Source organism: Lygodium microphyllum, chromosome 2 (assembly GCF_053477565.2).
Source record: "Lygodium microphyllum isolate KBCC chromosome 2, Lygodium_microphyllum_v1.1.10, whole genome shotgun sequence".
Classification (NCBI taxonomy): Eukaryota; Viridiplantae; Streptophyta; class Polypodiopsida; order Schizaeales; family Lygodiaceae; genus Lygodium; species Lygodium microphyllum.
Genome location: NC_141136.1, coordinates 153,657,030 through 153,677,380, shown reverse-complemented (window position 1 = coordinate 153,677,380; position 20,351 = coordinate 153,657,030). Strand labels below are relative to the sequence as shown.

The 20,351-nt window shown below is 44.1% G+C and overlaps 1 protein-coding gene across 2 annotated transcripts; it reads left to right on the top strand.

The window, feature by feature from the left end:
- The first annotated feature begins 14,390 nt into the window (after positions 1 to 14,390).
- On the top strand, positions 14,391 to 18,934 carry LOC148040487 (uncharacterized). 2 transcript variants are annotated; one of them, XM_087699721.1, is made up of 5 exons: positions 14,391 to 15,115; positions 15,254 to 15,390; positions 15,465 to 15,589; positions 15,784 to 16,639; positions 16,718 to 18,934. In XM_087699721.1, exons 1-5 carry the CDS (start codon positions 14,695 to 14,697, stop codon positions 18,419 to 18,421), a joined length of 3,243 nt encoding a protein of 1,080 aa, XP_087555847.1. In that variant the 5' UTR covers positions 14,391 to 14,694; the 3' UTR covers positions 18,422 to 18,934. The 2 variants fall into 2 exon arrangements, with proteins under 2 accessions (XP_087555847.1, XP_087555856.1); XM_087699730.1 differs by having other exon boundaries at positions 14,392 to 15,115; positions 15,254 to 15,339; positions 16,718 to 18,932.
- The last annotated feature ends 1,417 nt before the right edge of the window (positions 18,935 to 20,351 follow it).

The following is a 20,351-nucleotide window of genomic DNA, read 5'->3' as shown; positions in this document are numbered from 1 at the left end:
GACGCGTCCCCACACTTAAAACCTTAACGGATAGGGTTGACCGAGCAACATGGACCTAGGACCACTTCAACAAACCAACCGCTAACGTCCCCACACTTAAAACATGACCGGCACTGAGAAACATAAGGTGTAGGGTTAGAAAAACTTGGCCCATATTGTAAAGAATCAAGGTTGATTGTCGATGGCACGTCCTGTGTGGTTGTCGGCTGCTGCAGGAGGTACCAAGGTTCGCTCCAGCACACGTCCTTCATGGCAGGGACCACGCGGCAGCACCCAGGGAGGTAGCTAGTTAAAGGAATCACAAGAAATTTGTCGATGATGAGGAATGTTACACTCAACGCATAATCACTCGTATGGAATGAAAGAGCAGTCACTCGCCCCATGACTAATATCACTCGAGGAAATCAAAATGAAAACCCATGGCTCACACCCCGGTTTAGAAAGCAACAAGGGGATGATGCAGAGGGAGTATGCCAGGTGCACAGTTGATGGTGCATTAGTGCGTCCAACCCGTTTGGCATAAGTGCAAGGAGGAAGGCAAGGGAGCCTTACAGTGCAGTGTACAAAACAGGGTGACGTGCCCAGTGTTGATGGTGGCAGAGACCCACCCCATGGGTGCATAGGGAAAAGAGAACATACGTGACTCCAAAGGTCGTAACATCCCTCAATCCTCACCTCTCGGTAATTGAGTGAAGAAACTCCAGTCACACTCAGCCCACTCTCTGTCTCACGCTATGTTGATAGATACAGGAGGGCAGCCATGTTCTGAAACCCATTGATGTAATCCTCATGGTCACTTGTGCAAAGGTTGTATACCTTGTGCGCATTTGATGGTGCAACTGTGCATCCCGCCCTGTGCCGGCATATAGTGCGAGAAGGAAGGCTAGGGAGCCTTATGGTGCAGTGCACAGAAACAGGTCGTGCTTTGTGCATTGAGAGGCCCATCCCGTGCGTGCAACACTTTATTCACACTTCTCACCTCTCATTTTATTTGAAAGGAAAGACTGGTCACTCACCCCACCCTCTGTCTCACGCTCGTTCGATAGTGACAAAGGGCAACCCATACTCACTTCCCCATCCGGTTAGGATGAAAGCTCGCATCACTCAATTGTTTGTCGATGAAGATCACGTCGTCAGTTGTTGAAGAGGCGTACCCAGGGAGGTAGCCATTAGATCGAACGTGGGGTTAGATAGGAACATGGCGTCTGCTAGAGGACTATCAAATGCTCTGCAGAAAGGCACAGGACACAACGTACCAAGGGAGGCAGCTTCGGAACTGGATCCTGGGGATGTCAATTGATGAATCCACTTTCTGGACTGTTGGGTGTTGCCACCTTTTCCACAGCCAGCTTCCTGCCCAAGGGTGTTGACCACCTTTTCTTGGAACGAGGCCTGCTATGACAGGGAATTTCTTCCTTTTCTCCCATAACAGATTTTTTTTCTTTTCTTTTTTTCTCTTTTCTTTTTCTCCTACTCCCGAGGGTGTCTCCACCTTTTCTCGAAGAATAGGTCGGCATGACAGGGACCGAAGTCATTTTCTCCCATGATCGATATGTATATATATATATATATATATATATATATATATATATATATATATATATTCGAATTAAGCAAGGGAATGGTGGAAATACCATTTGTCAGAACCATCCTCGCCACTGTCGCTGGTAAAAAATAGATGATAAGAGATCAGGGCTGGAAGGTGGGGTTGAGGGAACAGAGGGTTGTATCCACCTCATCAGGAGTGGCTGAAGAACGGCTATCAGAAGTAGCATCATAAGAGTTACAGTGCCATGCCAATGGGGGAAAGGATCAGGTGACCGTGATTGTCAAGATCCCCAAGGAGGAAAGTACTTATTCAGGCGATATCCATTGATCTCAGGAAGGGATCATCAGAGGCATCAACGGTCTGCACTTGGACAGAGCCATTAGGGTTGACAGCAAGTACCTTATATGGGCCCATCCACCGCTATTGAAGCTTGCCAGGAAACTTGCCAAATCGTGAATCATAGGCTGGGACCAAATCACCGTCTTTGAACTCCTTATGCTTGATGAAGCTATCATGGTAAGCCTTACGTCGAGCTTGCGTGGCTTCCATGCACTGTAGAGCCATCCTACGAGTTTCGTCCAAACATTCCAAGTGTAGGAGACGGCGTTGCAGTGAATCATCGTCCCCCAAACGCTCGTTGATAGCCACTCGCAAAGAGGGCAATTCCAGTTCAACAGGGAAAACAACTTATGTACCATACACCAGCTGGAAGGGTGTCTGTCCTGTTGCTGCTTTATGGGAGGTTCTATACGCCCAGAGGACCTCTGTAAGTCGATTATCCCAATCACGACGATGTGCGGCAATTATTCTTGTCATAATCGAGCAGAGGATGCAATTTGTGACTTCAACTTGGCCATTGGCTCTGGGGTAATAAGGAGTGGACTTGCGATGGCGGATCTTATACAGCTCTATCAACTCTTCCATGACTTTATTAATGAAATGAGTGCCTCTGTCACTTACCAGCTCTAGGGGACTGCCAAAACGGGTGATGATATTCTCGTACATGAACAGGGCCACGCTATTACCATCGTCCCGCTTTAGGGCTTTAGCTTCACACCACTTTGTGACATAATCCGTACACACCAAGATGTATATGTTCTATTTCCTTCTAGTGGGTGGATCGATTGGGCCAACGAAGTCGATGCCCCACTTCTCAAACGGCTTCAAAGGAAGGATAGGTTGCAGTGGCATAGAGCTTGTTTTGGTGGGTTTTCCCATTCGGTGACAAGTATCACATTGCTTGCAATAATCATAGGCATCCTTGTGGAGGGTCGGCCACCAGTAACCTGCTAACAGAGCTTTCCTGGTTGTAGCTTCGCCTGCAAAGTGGCCTCCACATGGCTCATCATGGCAAGCCTTCAGAACAATCCCAATCTCATCTCCTACAACACATCTTCTGAGCACTTCATCTTTGCCTTTCTTGTACTGTGGTCCACCTAACAGGGTGTAGGGGGCTGATTCTAACATAAGCTTCTTTCTTTCCCGATTAGAAATGCCACGAGGGTACTGTTGGGTTGCCACAGCAGATTGGCAATGTCTGCAAACCAGGGGGTTACAGTTTCTACCAGGAATAGGGAAGCATCAGGGAGGTCTGGATCATCCTGCTCCTCGTCTCCAATCTACGGGATATGCGGCAGATGATTAGCCAAAACATGGGAACGACCAGGTTTGGTAATTACCTCAAAGTCGAACTCCTGGAATAGAAGGAGCCATCTCATCATTCGTCCTTTCACATCTGCTTTGTTCATCAGGAAGGACAGGGCCTCATGATCCACATAAAATTTAAAGTGAGTAGACAGCAGATAGTGGCGAAACTTCTCTAGGGCAAACACCATTGCCAAGCACTCCAACTCTGTCTCACTGTATAGTTCCGTTCCCTATCAGTGACTTTTCGGCTTGCATAGTAGATCGGTTGATCTAATTTCGAGAGGCCCTTTTGACATAGGACAGCACCTAGCCCTTCAACTGATACATCAGTGTGTACATGGAACTCCTTCGCCCAATCAGGAGGCTGCAGAATGGGTGCCTCAATCAGACACTACTTCAAAGTGTTGAAGGCTTTGTCACAATCTTCTATCCAAACAAATTCTGCATCTTTCCTCAGAAGCTTGTGCAAGGAGGTTGCCTTTGTTGCAAAATGGGCTATGAACCTTATGTAGTAACCCACATGGCCTAGGAATCCCCTCAACTGTTTGAGGTTGGTGGGTGCTGTCAGAGCTGCAATCTTTTCGATCTTTGCAGGGTTTGTTGATATCCCTTGTGCAGAGACAATGTGGCCCAACAAAACTCCAGAAGAGACCCCAAAGATGCATTTGTCGGGTTGAGGGAAATCCCATACTCCCGGCATCGGTCAAAGCATTGTTCCAAATGTCCCCAGTGTTCACGGATCAAACTATAGACACAGAAGTCATCCAAATATACCTCAATAAAGTCGTGCAGATGATTTTGGAATGCGGCCATCATGACTCACTGGAAGGTAGCAGGGGCATTGCAGAGCCCAAACGGCATCACTCGGTAAGCGTAGGTCCCCCATTCTGTGGTGAAGGTTGTTTTGGACTGATCTTCTTCTGCTATCTGCACTTGGTTGTATCCGCTGAATCCATCCAGAAGGGAATAAAGCTCATGTCCGGCCACTGTGTCTAATAGTTGGTCTGTGAAAGGGATAGGAAAATGATCCTTCTTCGTCTTAGAATTCAACTTGCGGAAATCCACACATATACGAAGCTTGCCATTATTCTTGGGTACAACCACGATGGGTGAGACCCATTCACTATTTGCCACTGGATAGATGAACTCGACTTCCAGAAGCTTCAACAGCTCTGCTTTCACCAAGGTCGAATAAATTGAGTTCATTTGCCTTTGTCGTTGCCGTACTGGCTTGGCATCAGGCTCCAAATCAATATGATGCTGACATATTGTGGGATCAATCCCGTTTAGGTCTTTGTAGGACCATGCAAACACGTCCAAATTCTCTTTCAACAAGTTGTACAAAGTTGACAACTCCTCTTCTGGTAGGCTGCTACCCACCTTCAAGTGGCGTTCAGTGCCATCTACATCCACAAAAGTTAACTGCCTTTCACCTTCTACTTCACGGATGAAGGTCCCACGGACTGCTTCTGGATAAAGATCCGACTCCTTCAAGGGGGTGGTGTCCTCTTCTGATGTCCCACTAGAATCAACTTCTTCTTTTGGTGGAGACTTAGGTTGCTCCTTGAGATGTTGAAATGGGATTAGAGCCGTTTCGGATTTGGTTTCACGATTAGTTACCTCTTGGCTTGAAGACTCATCTTCTGATGACGAGTCCAGGAACATCACATAACAGGGATCCTCTGATGCCTGTTGGAATCGTGAGACTGGTGCTTGTTGACACGGTGCATCATCATCATCTTTTCTTGGCAAAGGTGGGTGAGGGCAGCATGAGCCACTACTGAAAGGCTGCTTGTTCTTCTTTAACCATTTCTTATAAAGATTTTACATATGAGAAAATCCATTTACCAGACCAAATGGTACCATCGCCATTCTGTCCCACAGCATGAGCTCGTCTGCTTCTGATGCTTCTGGAACTTCTTCTTCATATGTATCCTCTTCAGGTGGGATAGACTCTTCCGTCTCGCTTTCATAACCTTCTTCTTCAATATCATCTCCATCCTCTTTTGTCTCTGTCTCTATCTCTATCTCTGTCTCTGTCTCTGTAGGAGCTCTGTAAGAGAAGAACAGGTTCTCTATTTCATCTTCTGTCTCTGTCTCTGGCTCTGCTGTGGCCATGTAACAGGAAGAGCAGTACATCCATGCTTCTATCTCACTGTCAGAAGTGATTTCGGAAATCGTTCCCGGTTTAGGCAGGAAGTATTCACCCATTGATAATGGCTTTGCATCTTTTGGGAGTCGACTTACCGTATCCACTGTTAAGGAACGTGCCACTATTTTCTTGGGAATGATCTGTTTGACAGCATCTTCGTCTGCTGATATTCCATCTGTAGCCTCATTGGGGGAGTCAGAAGATAATTCCAAGGAGGTGGATCCATGTCCTTTTTGAGCACCGTATAGCTTCAGCACCACTTTATTAGGTCCTCTACCCAAGGTCAAGGTTCCTTTGAACCAATCCGTCCTTACTCTGGCTTCAAAAAGCCATGGTCTACCCAGTAACAAAGGGTAGGATGTACCATAAGATTTTAGCTTCACCACCAGATAGGTTAGCCAATAATCTTTTCCAGCCGCTGTAGTCTTCACATATGGGAGAATGCCCAAAGGCTTGATTCTGCTCTGATCCACCAGTCTAATGAGCCATTGGGTTGGTTGCACACCTTGTAGGCCTAGATTCTTCATTGTCACATCCATCATAATGTTCACTAATGAACCACCATCAATCAGTGCATTTGCAATAAAGCAGCCTTCTATCCACACGCCAGTCTTTGGGGTACCAGGATCTAGGAAGGCGTTAGCCACGTCCACTTCTTTTACAAGCTCTGGAGCTTTGTTGAATTTTGCTACTGTTGAGGGAGCAATCTTAAGCCACGTCTTCTTGTCAGTATACTTTTGAACCTTTTTCGGCAACTGGGAGACAACATCAATAATTGTCGGAATGTGAGGTTTGGTTTAAAGGTATCTAGATCTCTGACCAGATCGTATTCCTTAATAGGATCCACTGGCTTCTCTAACCAGTTAGGGAATGGGGCAACATCCATTTTCATTTTCCTTTTTTCTTCCAACAGAGGCATCATGGGGACTTCTTCTGCTACTTATGTCACCTCCTCCTCTTCTATCTCCTGGACCTCTGGTCCTATCTCTGGAATTGTCTTTGTGACTCTCTGTGGCACTGTAGTGCTCTGTATGGCACTGTCAGGCTCTGTTCTGTTCTGTTCTTCCGGTGGAAGATTGAACTTCACTATTCTGGCAGGAGGATTATTTTCTTTCTGGATAGGTGGTTCCTTCTTCTTTGCACGCGTGATGGCAGCAACTTCCAATTCCACTAAATTGGAGGTAGGCTCTTGGGCCTTGGCCAGATTATCAGTAGCACTGTTTTTCACTAGGGCTGGGCTTGGACAGTCCACTGCGGCCTTCTCCTTTGCATCGACTGCATAAGGGCTTATAATCCACTAACCTTTTGGGATTTGGACAATTTGGTGAAATGTGTCAATTTTCTTCGCATCTGTAACACTCCACTTCTGATCTTTGACCACCTCCAGACTGTCTTCCTCTGTAACTTTGGGATGGAAATCTTCTGGGTCCGAAATTAGGACCAAACTCTCTAGGTTTGGGTCCAATATCTTGTGTTGTCATTTTGGATTCCAACAAGTTGAATCTTGTGTCTTCTTCCTTCCTTCTCCTATCATGCATCTCCTTTAGAGAGCAAATATCCTCTGAATGGTTCTTCCGCAAACAGTAGGAACAGAAAGCTCCAGGGACTGTTGGCTTTCGTGTACATTCAATGGCTAAATGGCCTGCTTGATGACACTTACCACACTAAGTATTTGACTGTATCACATCTCTTCCTGCTCCTGCAACATTGGATATGCTAGCAGTATTCACTTTCAGTGTCGTAGCTGCTCTGTAATCACATCCATCAACTCCTTTTTGATGTTTGCAACTGAGTTGGATAAATAATCCTTCAAGCTTTCTCCTCTTGAGGTACTGACAGTAGGATTTTGAGAAGTCTCTGTAATCACTTTTTTGATGTTTGCAACTGAGTTGGATAAATAATCCTTCAAGCTTTCTCCTCTTGAGGTACTGACAGTAGGATTTTGAGAAGTCTCTATAATCACTGCATAAACAGGTTGGGCTAGTGCAGAGGGATCTCTGTTCTAATTCTGATTCAGAGCTCCTGTTTGAACCGTTGGTTGGCTGTTGGCTCCAGTTGGTAGGGTTCCACTGTTGCTGCTGATTTGGCATTGGGGAAATTGGTTGGGACCATTGTTGTTGTGGTTAAACCATCATTTGAGGCATTGATTGTGGCCACTATGGATTTGGTGCACTAAACTGTGATATTAGGGGCATTTGTTGGTAGGGGTAGGGGACTGTCCCTGGGACTGCATTTGGTGGGTATATCATTCCTGGCATCAGAGGAGGTAGGACTCCTCTTCCTGGATTCATCGCCAATCTAGCTTCCACTTTATCGTACAGTCTTGCACCTTCTGTTGTTGCAGCTTGCAATGTGGCTGGTCTTTGCAGCTCCACAAACTTACAAACTTCTAGTTGTAATCCTTTGAGAAACACCCCCTTCTAAATGCCATCATCTAGATTATGGTTAGTCCATCTCTTCAGGATGGATTCCATTCGTGAGACATAAGCTTCTACTCTTCCTCCAGAGGACTGACTTAAATTCATAAATTCCTCTCACATCCGCTCTTCAAAACCTTCACGCCTGAATTTAGTGAGGAAGGCCAACTTCAGGTCATCCCATGTGCCAAAAGTTCCTGCTGCTTGTCTCTCATACCACTAAAACGCCGCACCCTTGAAAGTGGCAGGGAATATTGCTAACCAATGCTCAGGGGTTCTGGCATTGTTAGCCACACATGCTACCATAAACTCTGCTACATGAAGATCGGGGTCTTCATTGTACTCTTCCTTAAAAATTGGCAACGGGACTACATTCGCTGGCCTGTCATCAATATTTCCAGGACGGATCTGGCTTGGAAGTGGACCTCGAGTAGGAGGAGGAAAGGCTTGATGTGCCATTGGGACTTCTGTAAAGAGTTCCGCAAGGGCGTCAAAGGCGGCTTCTCCTGCAAGCTCGTTCTCGGCTTTGATTCTTGCATTATCTCTTCTCACGTACCTCTGGACTCGTTCTAACACTTGCCTCTTTATTGCGTCATTCATCAGGGGGTTGGCTCCACTATGTTGTTAGTGCTCCACAGAGGGATAACAGAAGGCTTTAGTCTCTGGAGGACTCTCTTGCCAACATTTCTTCTACTTCTTCCTTTTCAACGTCCCTGAATTCTGCTTTCATGCCACTACAGAAAGGAAGGTATTTGGTTCTAAAGGTGTCAAAATGCATACGTCTAAGCATTGTGGTGGTGCCATCATCATAGTAATGCCAGCTTTTGATGGTTTCAACAGTGTATGTTGTAAAGAACACTCTGTCTACCAACTTCCAGTGGGTTGCTAATTGAACAAACAGAAGATTATCACTGCACTAAGCATCCCATGTATCTTGCTGTTGAGCATCCACGAACAAATTCCAACTCTTTTCCTTATTATTTTTGTGAACCTCCACAGACCACGACTCCTGAAGCTTCTTGACTATTTTCCACTTGATGATGTCTGGAAACTTCTCAATAAATGCCAAATCTTCCATGGATGGTCATTCTCTCTGTTTCTGCTCTTCAGTTTGTTCCCAAACAGTTTGTCACCAAGATGCAAGTTTCTGCTGCTTCAACAGGAAGAGGAAACAGTCCACCACATAGAGCATGCATCATGATGGTGATATGTTTCCACCATTGTGGGATGAACTTCTTGTGGAAAGTGGCTTTGATTATGAGAAATTCCAACTCTTCAATGGAAGAAGGAACTTTACAAACATCCATTGAATTCTTCTCTTCTTGGCAAGGCCATTTCCTTCATTTTCAGCCTCTTCTGGTACTTGTTGATGGCAAGCTTCCCCGGCTGCGCACAAAAAACATGGAGCCCCAAGAGGAACACCAAGGAAAAGTGAATTCTCTTGCAATAAAATCTATCTTGTAACATCAACAAGCTTTTATTTCTTTGTTTTGATCATCAAAACAAAGAAAACAGCAATTCTTCACGCAGCATCATAGTAGATATCTCCCACAGATTTGATAGAATCAACCATATTCTCTAATATCTTCACAAAATCCATCAATAGAACAAAGAACACAAAGGAATACACCATCTTTGAATGGAAATCAATCACATATTATTCATCTTCAATGTCTTCATAGTTCTCTCTCTCAATCTCTCATATACAATCACACTGTTTTGATAGAATTGACTATCTCCGACTCTCTCTCTCTCTCTCTCTCTCTCTCTCCATCAATAGTACATCATATCCTCACTACAATCACATAATAATTACCCACAATAACCCTTCTTAGATCGTGGATGCGCCTCCCAAGAGGTGTGTCTGATATGAAGAGGCACCAGAGCTACTACAGTGACTCTTCATAGCTCACCACTGTCACTGTCACTTAGTCTTCTCTTCAGTCTCTTCAGTAGCTACTTCTTTGACTTCTTTTAGCTCTTTTGCACTTTTATTCACCTCTTTCCAAGGCTAGAAAACTTTCCCAAGCTACACTCTCATCCAACAGAACACATACAAATGCATACAAAAGCATACAGAAGGTCTATAGAGGCTCACAGAAGCTCAACAGAGAGTTACAGAAGGTCAACAGAAAGCATCAGAACCACATAACTCATACCAAAACCATTCCAAACCGTTAAAAATCACTCAATAAGCTTTTAAACAATCTAAAATCCTATCAATCAATACTCCATCCTTCCGTACAGAGAGAAAATAGAACAAAACAAAAGCTCAACAGAAGCTATCAGGACCAAACAGAACATATCAGATCATAAAAAAACAGAACTTCACATCTCTACTAATAAACATCATGAGCTTAATTAAACCATTCCAACCTATCCAAAACACTCTCAAACCACTTCCAAACCAATCAATCATCTCATAAAATCAACCATTTAGCTCTCAAAAACAACAAAAATCAGCCAAAAAATAGGTCATTTCAACACTCAACACTTCAGCCAATATATTTGAGAATCCAGACTCTACTGGTCATAGACATTGTGAATCTTTTCCCATAAGTCCCATGTGGACTGCCCATCAGAGATAACATTATAGAGCACTTACTTAGAGAGGGACAATATGATGGTGGACTTATATAGCTCATCTAATTCAGCCCAATCCTCTACATCAATAGGTTTGAGCTTGACACCCTCATGTTTCAAATACCTAACTTGCATTTTTTACGCTAAAACTTGCTAGATTTGGGCCTTCTAGTAGTCGTAATTGGTGCCATTCATCTTGTTGATATTAAAGATGCCACTATCATTTGAGCCACGAGCCATGATGAAGGCAAACAAGTACACAAACTATCAAAGCAGATTGATGTAATTACTGCAAATAGTCCTAAAAACATTGCTAAATCGAGCTAAAAACAAGGGGTGTTGACTAAGAACTGTCCAAAAATCAATGCAAAGAACTGTCAAAGGGAGGTGACTACTCGCATAAACAATGTAGTAAATTGCAATTATAATATGGTGAAAAATGAAGTATAATAATAACAAATCAATGCCAAAGTTGGGGAATCATTGATATAAAACAGATCACAACTACTAGGGAATAACTCCAACTAGCAATGAGTGAATACGTGTCTAGCATTGAGAACTGTCAAAGAATTAGTGTGTCAGACTAAGATATATTCCATAGGCATAACCATCATGCATAGAGTGGGTCTCACATACAAGCAATAGAAGAGACCAACTAAAGGCACGACGTATTAAGCAATGTAACAAAACCTCAATACATAACGAACCAAGATGCATACATCACTGACAACATCATGACAGAGATAGGTAATGGCCTGAAAGAAATTGACTAGCCCATTAAGCATCAACTACATACATAAAGCATGACAAGAGCATGTACATGTCACCAAGTCCCATGGTCTCACTAGAAGACCCTCAAGCTCAATAACGGAACCAAATGCTCAATCTAATATCTAAGTGTCAAGTAGTGGCTCCCACTAGAACAAAAGTCGAATGCCAGATGAGCAAACAAAGCTCAAAACATCATGTAGAAGGCATCCATACATCCAAGATCCAAGTAATGTATATCAGGGAGTATCTCATCTAACTTGCAAAGCTCTTACTGGAGCATCAAGTAGCCATACATAATAGTGAATGTTAATGTCAAGATTCAAAGCTCCAATCTTAGCTCAAAAGTGACTTGGAAGCATGCCAAGACATGTAACATGAACCATAAGCATCGGTATATCAACCCAAGTAGTCGGCAAAAGCACTCGAGAAGCAATATGCATGTATTCCACTAACCAAATGAACATCAACCCTGCTTATTACAACAATAAAAAACCATTGTAAAATTGAGCAAAAGAGTGCTCAAATCAGTCCCATAGCATTCCAATACATTGGCATAACATCCCCAGATGATCTGCATCAAATAGACATCCCGAAAAGTATAAGTGACCTCTAGACAATGAGTGAAGTGCTGTCTTGAATTGTATGATAGCAAGCTGTCACAAAATGTGAATTAATGTCTACTCCCAAGAGCTTCAAATGAAAGACCGATGTTAGGGAAGATTCCAAAGGTTGCCAAGTACCGGGAGTAGGGCCATGAGCTGGAGGATGGGGTTGAGACTGTCAAGGAGTGGGTAGACCAAACAAGCACAATCACATGGGTTGCTGGTGAAGGGGCTTCTCGAGATGTTGGCCTCAATAGGTACAAGGCAATGCTCAATGGTCTCTAGCAAGGCCCTAGATTGGACCGCCTTAAGAGGGGGGAAGAAGGAAGGAAGAAGATAAAGTTCAATGCACACCTTGGGGTAAAGTTGAAACTATGAGTTGAAACTTTTCTCCACAAGCTGAAGTAATGTCGAGTTGGGCTCGAGCTCTCAAGGAAGATGGCTTTGATACCAGTTAAAGGGAGTGAGCCCTGAAGTGGAAGCACGAAGTAGAAGCAAGAGCTATGGTAGAGAGAGAGAGAGAGAGAGAGAGAGAGAGAGAGAGAGAGAGAGAGAGAGAGAGAGAGAGAGAGAGAGAGAGAGAGAGAGAGAGAGAGAGAGAGAGAGAGAGAGAGAGAGAGAGAGAGAGAGAGAGAGAGAGAGAAGATGTGGAACTCTAATAGTCACAATATATGATCGACCTTTACTTTATTCAAATGTCATTGAAATAATAAATAATGAAGTGATAGCAATGGGTGCTTGCCACCTGTAGTGTACATGTGTGTGGGTAATGTCAATGTAAGTAATACACAGATGGCTAGGCACATGTGCCTTTACCACCAACACCATGATGCATGATGATCATGTTATTGGTATTGGCTCAAAGGTAAGAATTTGGTACAATTGCAATATGGTACCTATAGATGACTCAATGAAGAGATTATGGACAATAAAGGATTTTCATAGGCAATCATTGTAGATCTTCATAGGCGAGGAAGTTCAATCACACATGCAAGAAAATCAAAGATGCATGTAGGAAAATTAGAGAGATGCATTGATTAAACATGCTAATTTAGTCAAGAAGGATGCAAAGATAGCTATAGATTGAGGGATGATAATTACATGTCCAATACAATGACACAAATAAAATTCTATATTCCAACATAGTGTGGATTGTAAGGAGAATGCTTAGCTATAGACAAGCACCACCATGTAGGTCTAAAAGAGGACAAGGTGCACTAAGGAAGGGTTGAGCTTCTATAATGTGGCAGGTAGCTTAAGTAGATGGAGGAGAGGATGACCAATAGGGACAAGCAATTGGCTAGGTTAAGTAAATGGAGAGGATGATGACTCAATTTGAAGCTTGGTAGTATGGGTGTACCTATGTTGTGGCCTCAAGCCACTTGACAAAGTGATCAAGACACCTTGGGAAATACTTTTGTATGCCTTCATGCATGGGCGAGTGACACGTGTTTGTTTCATACTATCTTAATGTGGTGATTTAGTGTTGACATAGACTCTCCTTGCAATAATCATGGGTTGTGCACATGACCAACCACATTCATATGAGAAGTTACCATGGTTTTTCTAATCTTGATGTGGATGGGGAAATATTCCAAAATTATTGGTCAATTAGACCTACCATGATAACTATGGGGAAATCTTGTATTCATAGGGCTTGCACACGACCTATTGCGAGATAAACGATAGTAGAACCAAAAGTTGAACTATGGTAAATCAAAAGCTAGAAGAGTTTGTACACATGAACCGAAGAAAAAGCAAATTGTATCATAGCCTGGGAGTATACACAATGAATTCAATTCTTCCATGTGCCATAATGGTGCTAATCAAACTATGGTTGACACGAGAACACACAATCTCCTCTCAATTTTCAAGCACTCCATAGTTTAATTGAAGCTTCCTTGCCGTGTCAAAAAAGCAATCACCATGGTAGCCTTTTTGGGCCTGAAATAGGTCATGTGGGAGGGCTTTTTATCTCTTATACCAGAGTTGATATACGTAGTAATTGCATGTGTCTAACACATAGCTAAAGTTAATGCTAGGATACACTTTTTGAAGGTATCTTTACCTTATTGGGTTCACCTAAAGCCATCAACTACAGCTGTTAAATTCGGTCCTTGCATGCCAATGCCTCGAAATATACCGTACCATGTCGACAAGTCTTCTACCACAGCAAACGCGCACGTAACCACAATTAGGCCGGTTACACAACGGGCTATGGACAGACATGAGGTGCAAGTTGTCCATTAGTTTGTTTAGACACTAAACTACGCCCATGAATTGCATCAAAAGGAGGTTGGCTCATTGGTAATGAATGAGAGGTGTGCGAGGATTGGTGGGGGTATTTTTGTCAATCCCGTAGGCCAATTTTTGGAGAAATGTGTACATTGGGCGCTCTCGAATTTCGGGACGGGGGAGATCTCCCGCCCAAAAGTATCCGACTCGGGTCCAATGGCGTTTTGACACATAGGGCAGTGGACGCCTCTTTTTCCACCCTGCGTCCGTCCATAGCCCGGTGCGTCTCCAGCCTTAGTCACAAAGGGACGTGGACCTAAGGGCCTTGCAAAGGTGTCAAATCCATCCCATCCCATTGGTTTTCAAAATGGCCTCTTAAAAGCGTAGGTCGATAAGCGTATCTACGGTTTGTAATGGATAGATACATCGTCGTTCGAAGCGGGGAGAGAGAGGCGCGCGCGCGTGCTAGAGAGAGAGAGAGAGACTTTCCTTTCGCTGTGTGCCAAGCCTAGCCTACACTATAAATACGCGCAAAAAATATGATTTAGGGTTTTCTGCCACTTTCACCCGCCACCGATGCCCTGTGCGTTTGTTGCTTCCATGGCCTCCAGCCATTCGCTGCGAATCGGGATCTTGTTCTCACCCGCCAGCACTACATACAGTGCAGATTAGGGTTTCGCATCTGTGGAAGCATTCCGTCACAGCTACCCTTGCAGGAGCTGCTCCGACTGGAATGCTATGGCTTCTCCCTTTAAACTGGACCTTCCTCCTCTACCTCCCGGCAGAGCAGGTCGCCTCGTTGAAGCTGGGCGCGGAGCAGGCACTACAGGTTATGGCAATGACACGGGGGAAGGGGCAGGGGCCAGAGTAGTAGCAGGAGCAGCAGCAGAAGGTAGCGATGGCGGAGGTGACAGGGGTGGCGGCGGCAAGCTTCGAGTCATTCGCCGGGGCTCTTCTAGTAAGAAAACTCCGTACGATCGCCCTACATCCGGCCGCTACGGAGCTGCACAAGTACCGTCTGTGTCTTCTACTACTTCGATGACCTCCCGGCTGGTTGGCTCTGCATCCCGCCTCATCACTTCCTCAGCCTCTTACCTCTTCTCTTCTCTTTTTGGTGGTCGTAAACCCCCATCCATCTCTAACGGCTCTGCAATCTCCGGTACTATTTCTAGGGTTTTTGAAGCATTCCGTGTCTTAAGTCTGGGTCTGCTTTTGTTGAGTGCACTATCGAGGTCCATTGCAAATCAAGTTTGTTTGCCTCCAAAACTCTTTGTTTATTCTTCGCATGATTCTACAGACGTAAAAGTTTCAACCGAGTCCTTGGAGAAGGTTTTGACCCAGTCTGCTGCTCAAGAAATTACTGCTGGCACTGCAAAGGATCCAGTAAGATCCAGTGGGCAGAATGTTGTTACTGAATCCGCCATCAAGCAAGTTGTATGTGCTGTTTGATGTGCAACATACCAGACAAAAACTAGAGGATTCTAATCCATGTTCCTTGGCATTTGCAGGATAACGTAGTTGCAGCTCCCGAGCAAACCCTTGCTTTGGCTGCTGTCGATTCTGTTGGATCAGAGAAAAGGGAGCTGGATTTAGCTCAACTGGAGGAAATGCTGAAACAGCAGACTTGGTCCAGGTACCACCGTAGTCTTTTGCAAGCTTTCTTTGTAGGTTTGCCTACTAGGTTTAAGGAGGGAGTGCTGCTCTTTCAAGTCCATTAGCTGGACTGTTGTCATTCCGTGCATACTGTTACTACAGATTTTTTGTGGAAAGCTCAAGTTGGTGGCAATGTGTTGCCCATTGTGAACCTATGTTGGATATAATTTGCAGGGACCAAGTGAATCGGCTCACTGGCATTTTGCAAGCTCGTGTTTCTGATACTACTGCTGTTGGTGCTTTAACTACTGCTACAACTATAAACACACAAGCTACTCATGTAGTCGATGACAATACAGCTGCTCCACTTTCGGAAGCTCAAAGGTGGCGAGAAGAGCTTAAGAAAGCCAGAACTGATTTGACGCCAGTGGAAGTTGCCAGAGCTTACATGGGAGAGCGCACTTCATTACCATCTGGGTTGACGGCTTCCTTTCGAGGTTCTACTCATCAAATCGACAGGGTGGCTGAGCTTCAACCACCTCCTGGGTTAGGTCTTTCAGAGGACAGGTTTAGAAGCTCTCCCATGATAAGAACATGGGCACGAAGTCCTGCATCTGTTCGGCCACCTTCCAGAGGTTCTGCACTAGATGAGGATTGGATGTCTGTAGGTCCTATCAGAAGGACACGCCAGAGGTCGATGGCATGGGCAAATTCTAGTCCAAGTCCGTATTCAAGGCGATTGACAGGGGAATCAATGCCTCAGTTATTTGCATCTCCACCGATTCAGTCGAGCCAGACAGCTCGTAAAATTTTGGACACGTTAGAAAAACTGAGCCCATCTCCCAAAGGGAAATCATCACAAGATGAGGCAAAAGTTGACATAGAAAAGCAACCTGCTGAAACGATCCCTGATGTAACACCCTTATTGACACGCAAAAAGGTGCAGTTCACTGAATTGTCCAGGTTCTCAAGGAACAATGAACCTAGCCTGTTAAATGGAGTGGTGTCACCTAAAATCTCTACCCCCATTGACACAGGAAAGTTAACAGAACAGCAAACAATGGTGAATTCTGGGTTTCCAGTTACCAAGGTAAGTTCTCTAAGCTTTTATGTGCTTGTGGCATAAATGTTCTTTAGCTATCAAGTAACCACCACTGTTTGTCGATAGGAACCAAAGGTAGAACAAGGAGGTCCTGCTCTGAAGGCAGCAGGATTATTTGCAAGTTTTGATAATGCCTCTCAGCTGAGTTCTTCATCTGTGTTTAAGCCTCCGCCTTTATCAACTTTGAATGGCAGTTTACACTTTACTACACCGGCATCATTGTTCACAACTATGGGCTCGTCTGGCCAGCACTTAACATCTGTTGCATCGGGCCCTGCCTTGTCAGAAGAATGGTCTGCAAGCATGCTGTATTCTACAGCAGTCACAGAAAAGACAGTGGTACCATTGAGGATATCACCAACACAGATTCTGGCAGCATCCAGACCAGAGTCAGCCACTACTTCTACAGCAGCCACAGCTTCTGAGCAAGCAGCATTCTTTTCACCGGCTCCTAAAACGTATACTGGGAGCAGAATGAGTGCTATGAGGTCAGGTGATGGAGAGGGTGGATTGTTTAAAGTCACAGAATCAGGCAAAGAGTCTGAAGAGACAATGGTAGGGGGACCGAAGTGGTCTTCGGATTCTGCAGCTGTACCTGCTTTGAGGTCTGCGTCAACTGGAGCTGCATCAGCACAGTCAGTGACATCTTTCAGTTTTGGCACTGGCAGTGCAGTGTTTTCTTCTACCACAAGGGGTTCTTTTTTTTCTGTGCAAGATTCAGGACATCCTGTGCCTCCAACTTCCAGTCCTTTCTCTTTTGCAAAGGCATCAAATGCATCTTCAGCTTTGAATTCATCAGGGCTCAGTAGTTTCTCTGCCTTGTCATCCAGCACATCATCTTCAACCCCGGCTTTCTCTTTTGGGACTCCTTCAAAGGCCTCTATGTCGGGTCCTTCATTGTTTGGATTTGGAGGCCCACCAACTGTATTAGGAACGAGTCATACTGAAGGTGCTAGTTCTACATTGGGATCATCTCAGGTGTCTGTAGCGAGCACATACTCAATTGGGGCAAGTGCCACTCCAAGCGTGTCAAGCTCATCTGCTGCAGCAGGACTGACATCAGTCAATTCATTCACGTCTTCAGAAATCAATGCATCTACTGCAGCAAACTCCACTCCGGTTTTTTCTTTTACAGCACCCTCAGCTGAACCAGAGTTTCCTACCTTTGAGTTTGGGTCCAATTCTACATTTTCTACCCCGACATTCACATTTGGGTCCAAGTCCACTTCACCTTCTGCTGTAGCTATTACGGCTACAGCTTCGCTGCCAGCGGTGTCCCTTGGGTTCAATGCTGCTTCATCCTCTCCACCAACACTTCCCTTTGGGGTGACTGCTTCGGCATCCCCTTTTGGCTTTGGGTCCACTAGTGCTACATCCTCGCCATCAACTTTTTCCTTTGGGCCAACTGCTTCTTTATCCTCACTATCGAGTTTCCCCCCTGGGTCCAGTAGTTCGCAGCCATCTTCTTCAAGTTTTGCTTTTGATGCTAATGCTACTTTTACCTCCAACGCAGCTAATGACACCGTGAAGTCTTCCACAACTTTTTCTTTTGGGTCCCAAGCAGCTACATCATCGTCAGTCGTGTCACCCTTTTCTTCCTCAACCTTGTCTCCGTTTTTGAGTTCTCAGACAGGGGCATTGTCTCCTGAACAGCATCCTGGGCTTGGAAGAGGGGCACCATTAGCTTCCCTTTCTTCAACAACTGTCACTTCACAACCAGGTGCAGACAAAAGTAGTAGGAAGATTATTAAAGTCAAAAGGAGAAAATAGCAGCCTGGGCTAGGGCCTGAGGCAAAAGTAATCATATTCAAGTTTTGACCTTGTATCTGATAGTCTCAATATCAAGTAAAGGGCTTTACTCTTAAGAGCTGACACAGGATTCTGATGGGATTCTTCGAAATGGAGGCAATTGGTGCGATTCTTTTGTTAAATTGTTAGTCATAGTGATCCTGTTTTTCATCTCCAAGGAGCAATTTATCTGTAGGAACACTTCACAGGTCATTCCTTGAACCAGAGGGCTTGCTTTGTACAGCTACTATGAAGCAAAGTAGGCAGTCATGTTGCAGTTTCTGGTTTGAGACTGGTAATGTAAAGTGAAAGTCAGGTGTACTAGCTCTTGTAGGCCTGTTTTGGTTACAGGTCTAACCCCCCCTAAATGTGGGACATGTTCTTTGTATTAATGCTATACTGTTTGGATAGTTTGAGTTTTGTGTGGCAGGTAGTTTTGGGAAGAGACTAGTGTAAGTTGCTGGAGTTATCGGATTTTGAAAGTGTCTTTACAGGTGGTGTTTCTCTATTCGCCCAGCTTGCAATACGCAACTAGAAAATTTTCGTCTGCTGCTGCATTTTCGTGTTTGTAGGTGATTGGAGAGTAACACTGGATATGTCTTATTAGAATACATCTAAACAAGTGGTGCATCTTGCTAAGTCTTTAAGTTATTATGAAGTGGCTGATAGTAGTACAAGCCTATTGTTGTCTCAAGCTCTGCAAAGGTCTGTCTGTTTAAAACCTGTGATGCATTTTTGTTACAGGCGAATGTCATGCTGTCTTTTAGGCTCGGATGTACCCTGCTGAAAACATCATCATTTATAGTTAAGGGTCTCTGCATGCTTGATGGTTTTGGCATGGTTATTAAGCCATGGCTTTGTGTTTGGGTCAATTTTATGGTGCATCAGACTTTATGTTTGGATTTCTTGTAAATTAATAACATTATATTCAGATATCTGGATAAAGCTTTAAAAACCTTTGCAATTTCTGATGTAAATGGAAAGGCCTAGGGACAGGTTTTGGGGTTGTAGCTTCTGTTCAATAGTTTGGTGTATATGTGATACAGGCAGTTTCAGTGCCTTTGAACTTATCGTGGGGGCAAACTGACTATTCAGAGTCTTCTGTATAATGTAGGAACCAAGGCTTTTAAATGCATATCTGATATACTCAGATGAAGGGTGACAACAGTTGTTTCTTGGATTCTGCAGACAAGGATTGCTTGTCCACCCCCTTGTCGATGCCATCTGTCATTCAAACTTTTTTAATTCATGCCTGCCCCTGTTGATTGCTTTTTTTATCTGAATCTAAAACCTCTTATGAAAAAGTTACTCCTCTCTCTCTCTCTCTCTCTCTGTGGTATGTAGCTGACAAGTTGCAGACAATAAGAAGAGAGATATGTCCTTGGTGGTGTTTCTGAGCAATTAGTTGTTAGATCAATTAAGATTGAGCAAGCCAAGCTGGCAATCCCTGTTCTGAGAGATTCAGTTTTGAAAAAGGTTTGAGTTGCACGACTTGTTAGGGCTTTTGTTAGGGTACATTATTTGCTGAAAAAATAGTGGCAAACGTGGCAATCAAACTGTGAACTCAGGTAATACACTAGATATAAATTGCTTAGCATTAGCCACCTTACTGAATATTTGGTATATGGGGCAGTCCAGTTTTTCTGTTATTCAGTAGTGTTTTCAAAGGTTACTGCGAGGTAAACCAGCCCATTTAATATTTAGGATGTGGAGCAATCCAAGTTTTCTATCATGTAGTAGTCTGTCTGCAAAGGGTACTATAGTGCAGCTTGAAGGATAGAAATGCTTGAACGGAGATAGAGAGCATAAAAGTCTATAACAAACGCAATGAAACAGTAGAACTCAAGATAAAGATAATTCAAAGTGATGAATGAATGAATGTATGAATCAGAACTGTATGTTGGTATAATAT

Coding starts and splice junctions, on each gene's coding strand:
- LOC148040487 (XM_087699721.1), top strand. CDS start 14,695: ATGGCTTCTCCCTTTAAACTGGACCTTCCTCCTCTACCTCCCGGCAGA. Junction 15,116..15,253: donor TAACGGCTCTGCAATCTCCG/GTACTATTTCTA, acceptor ATGATTCTACAG/ACGTAAAAGTTTCAACCGAG. Junction 15,590..15,783: donor AAACAGCAGACTTGGTCCAG/GTACCACCGTAG, acceptor TATAATTTGCAG/GGACCAAGTGAATCGGCTCA.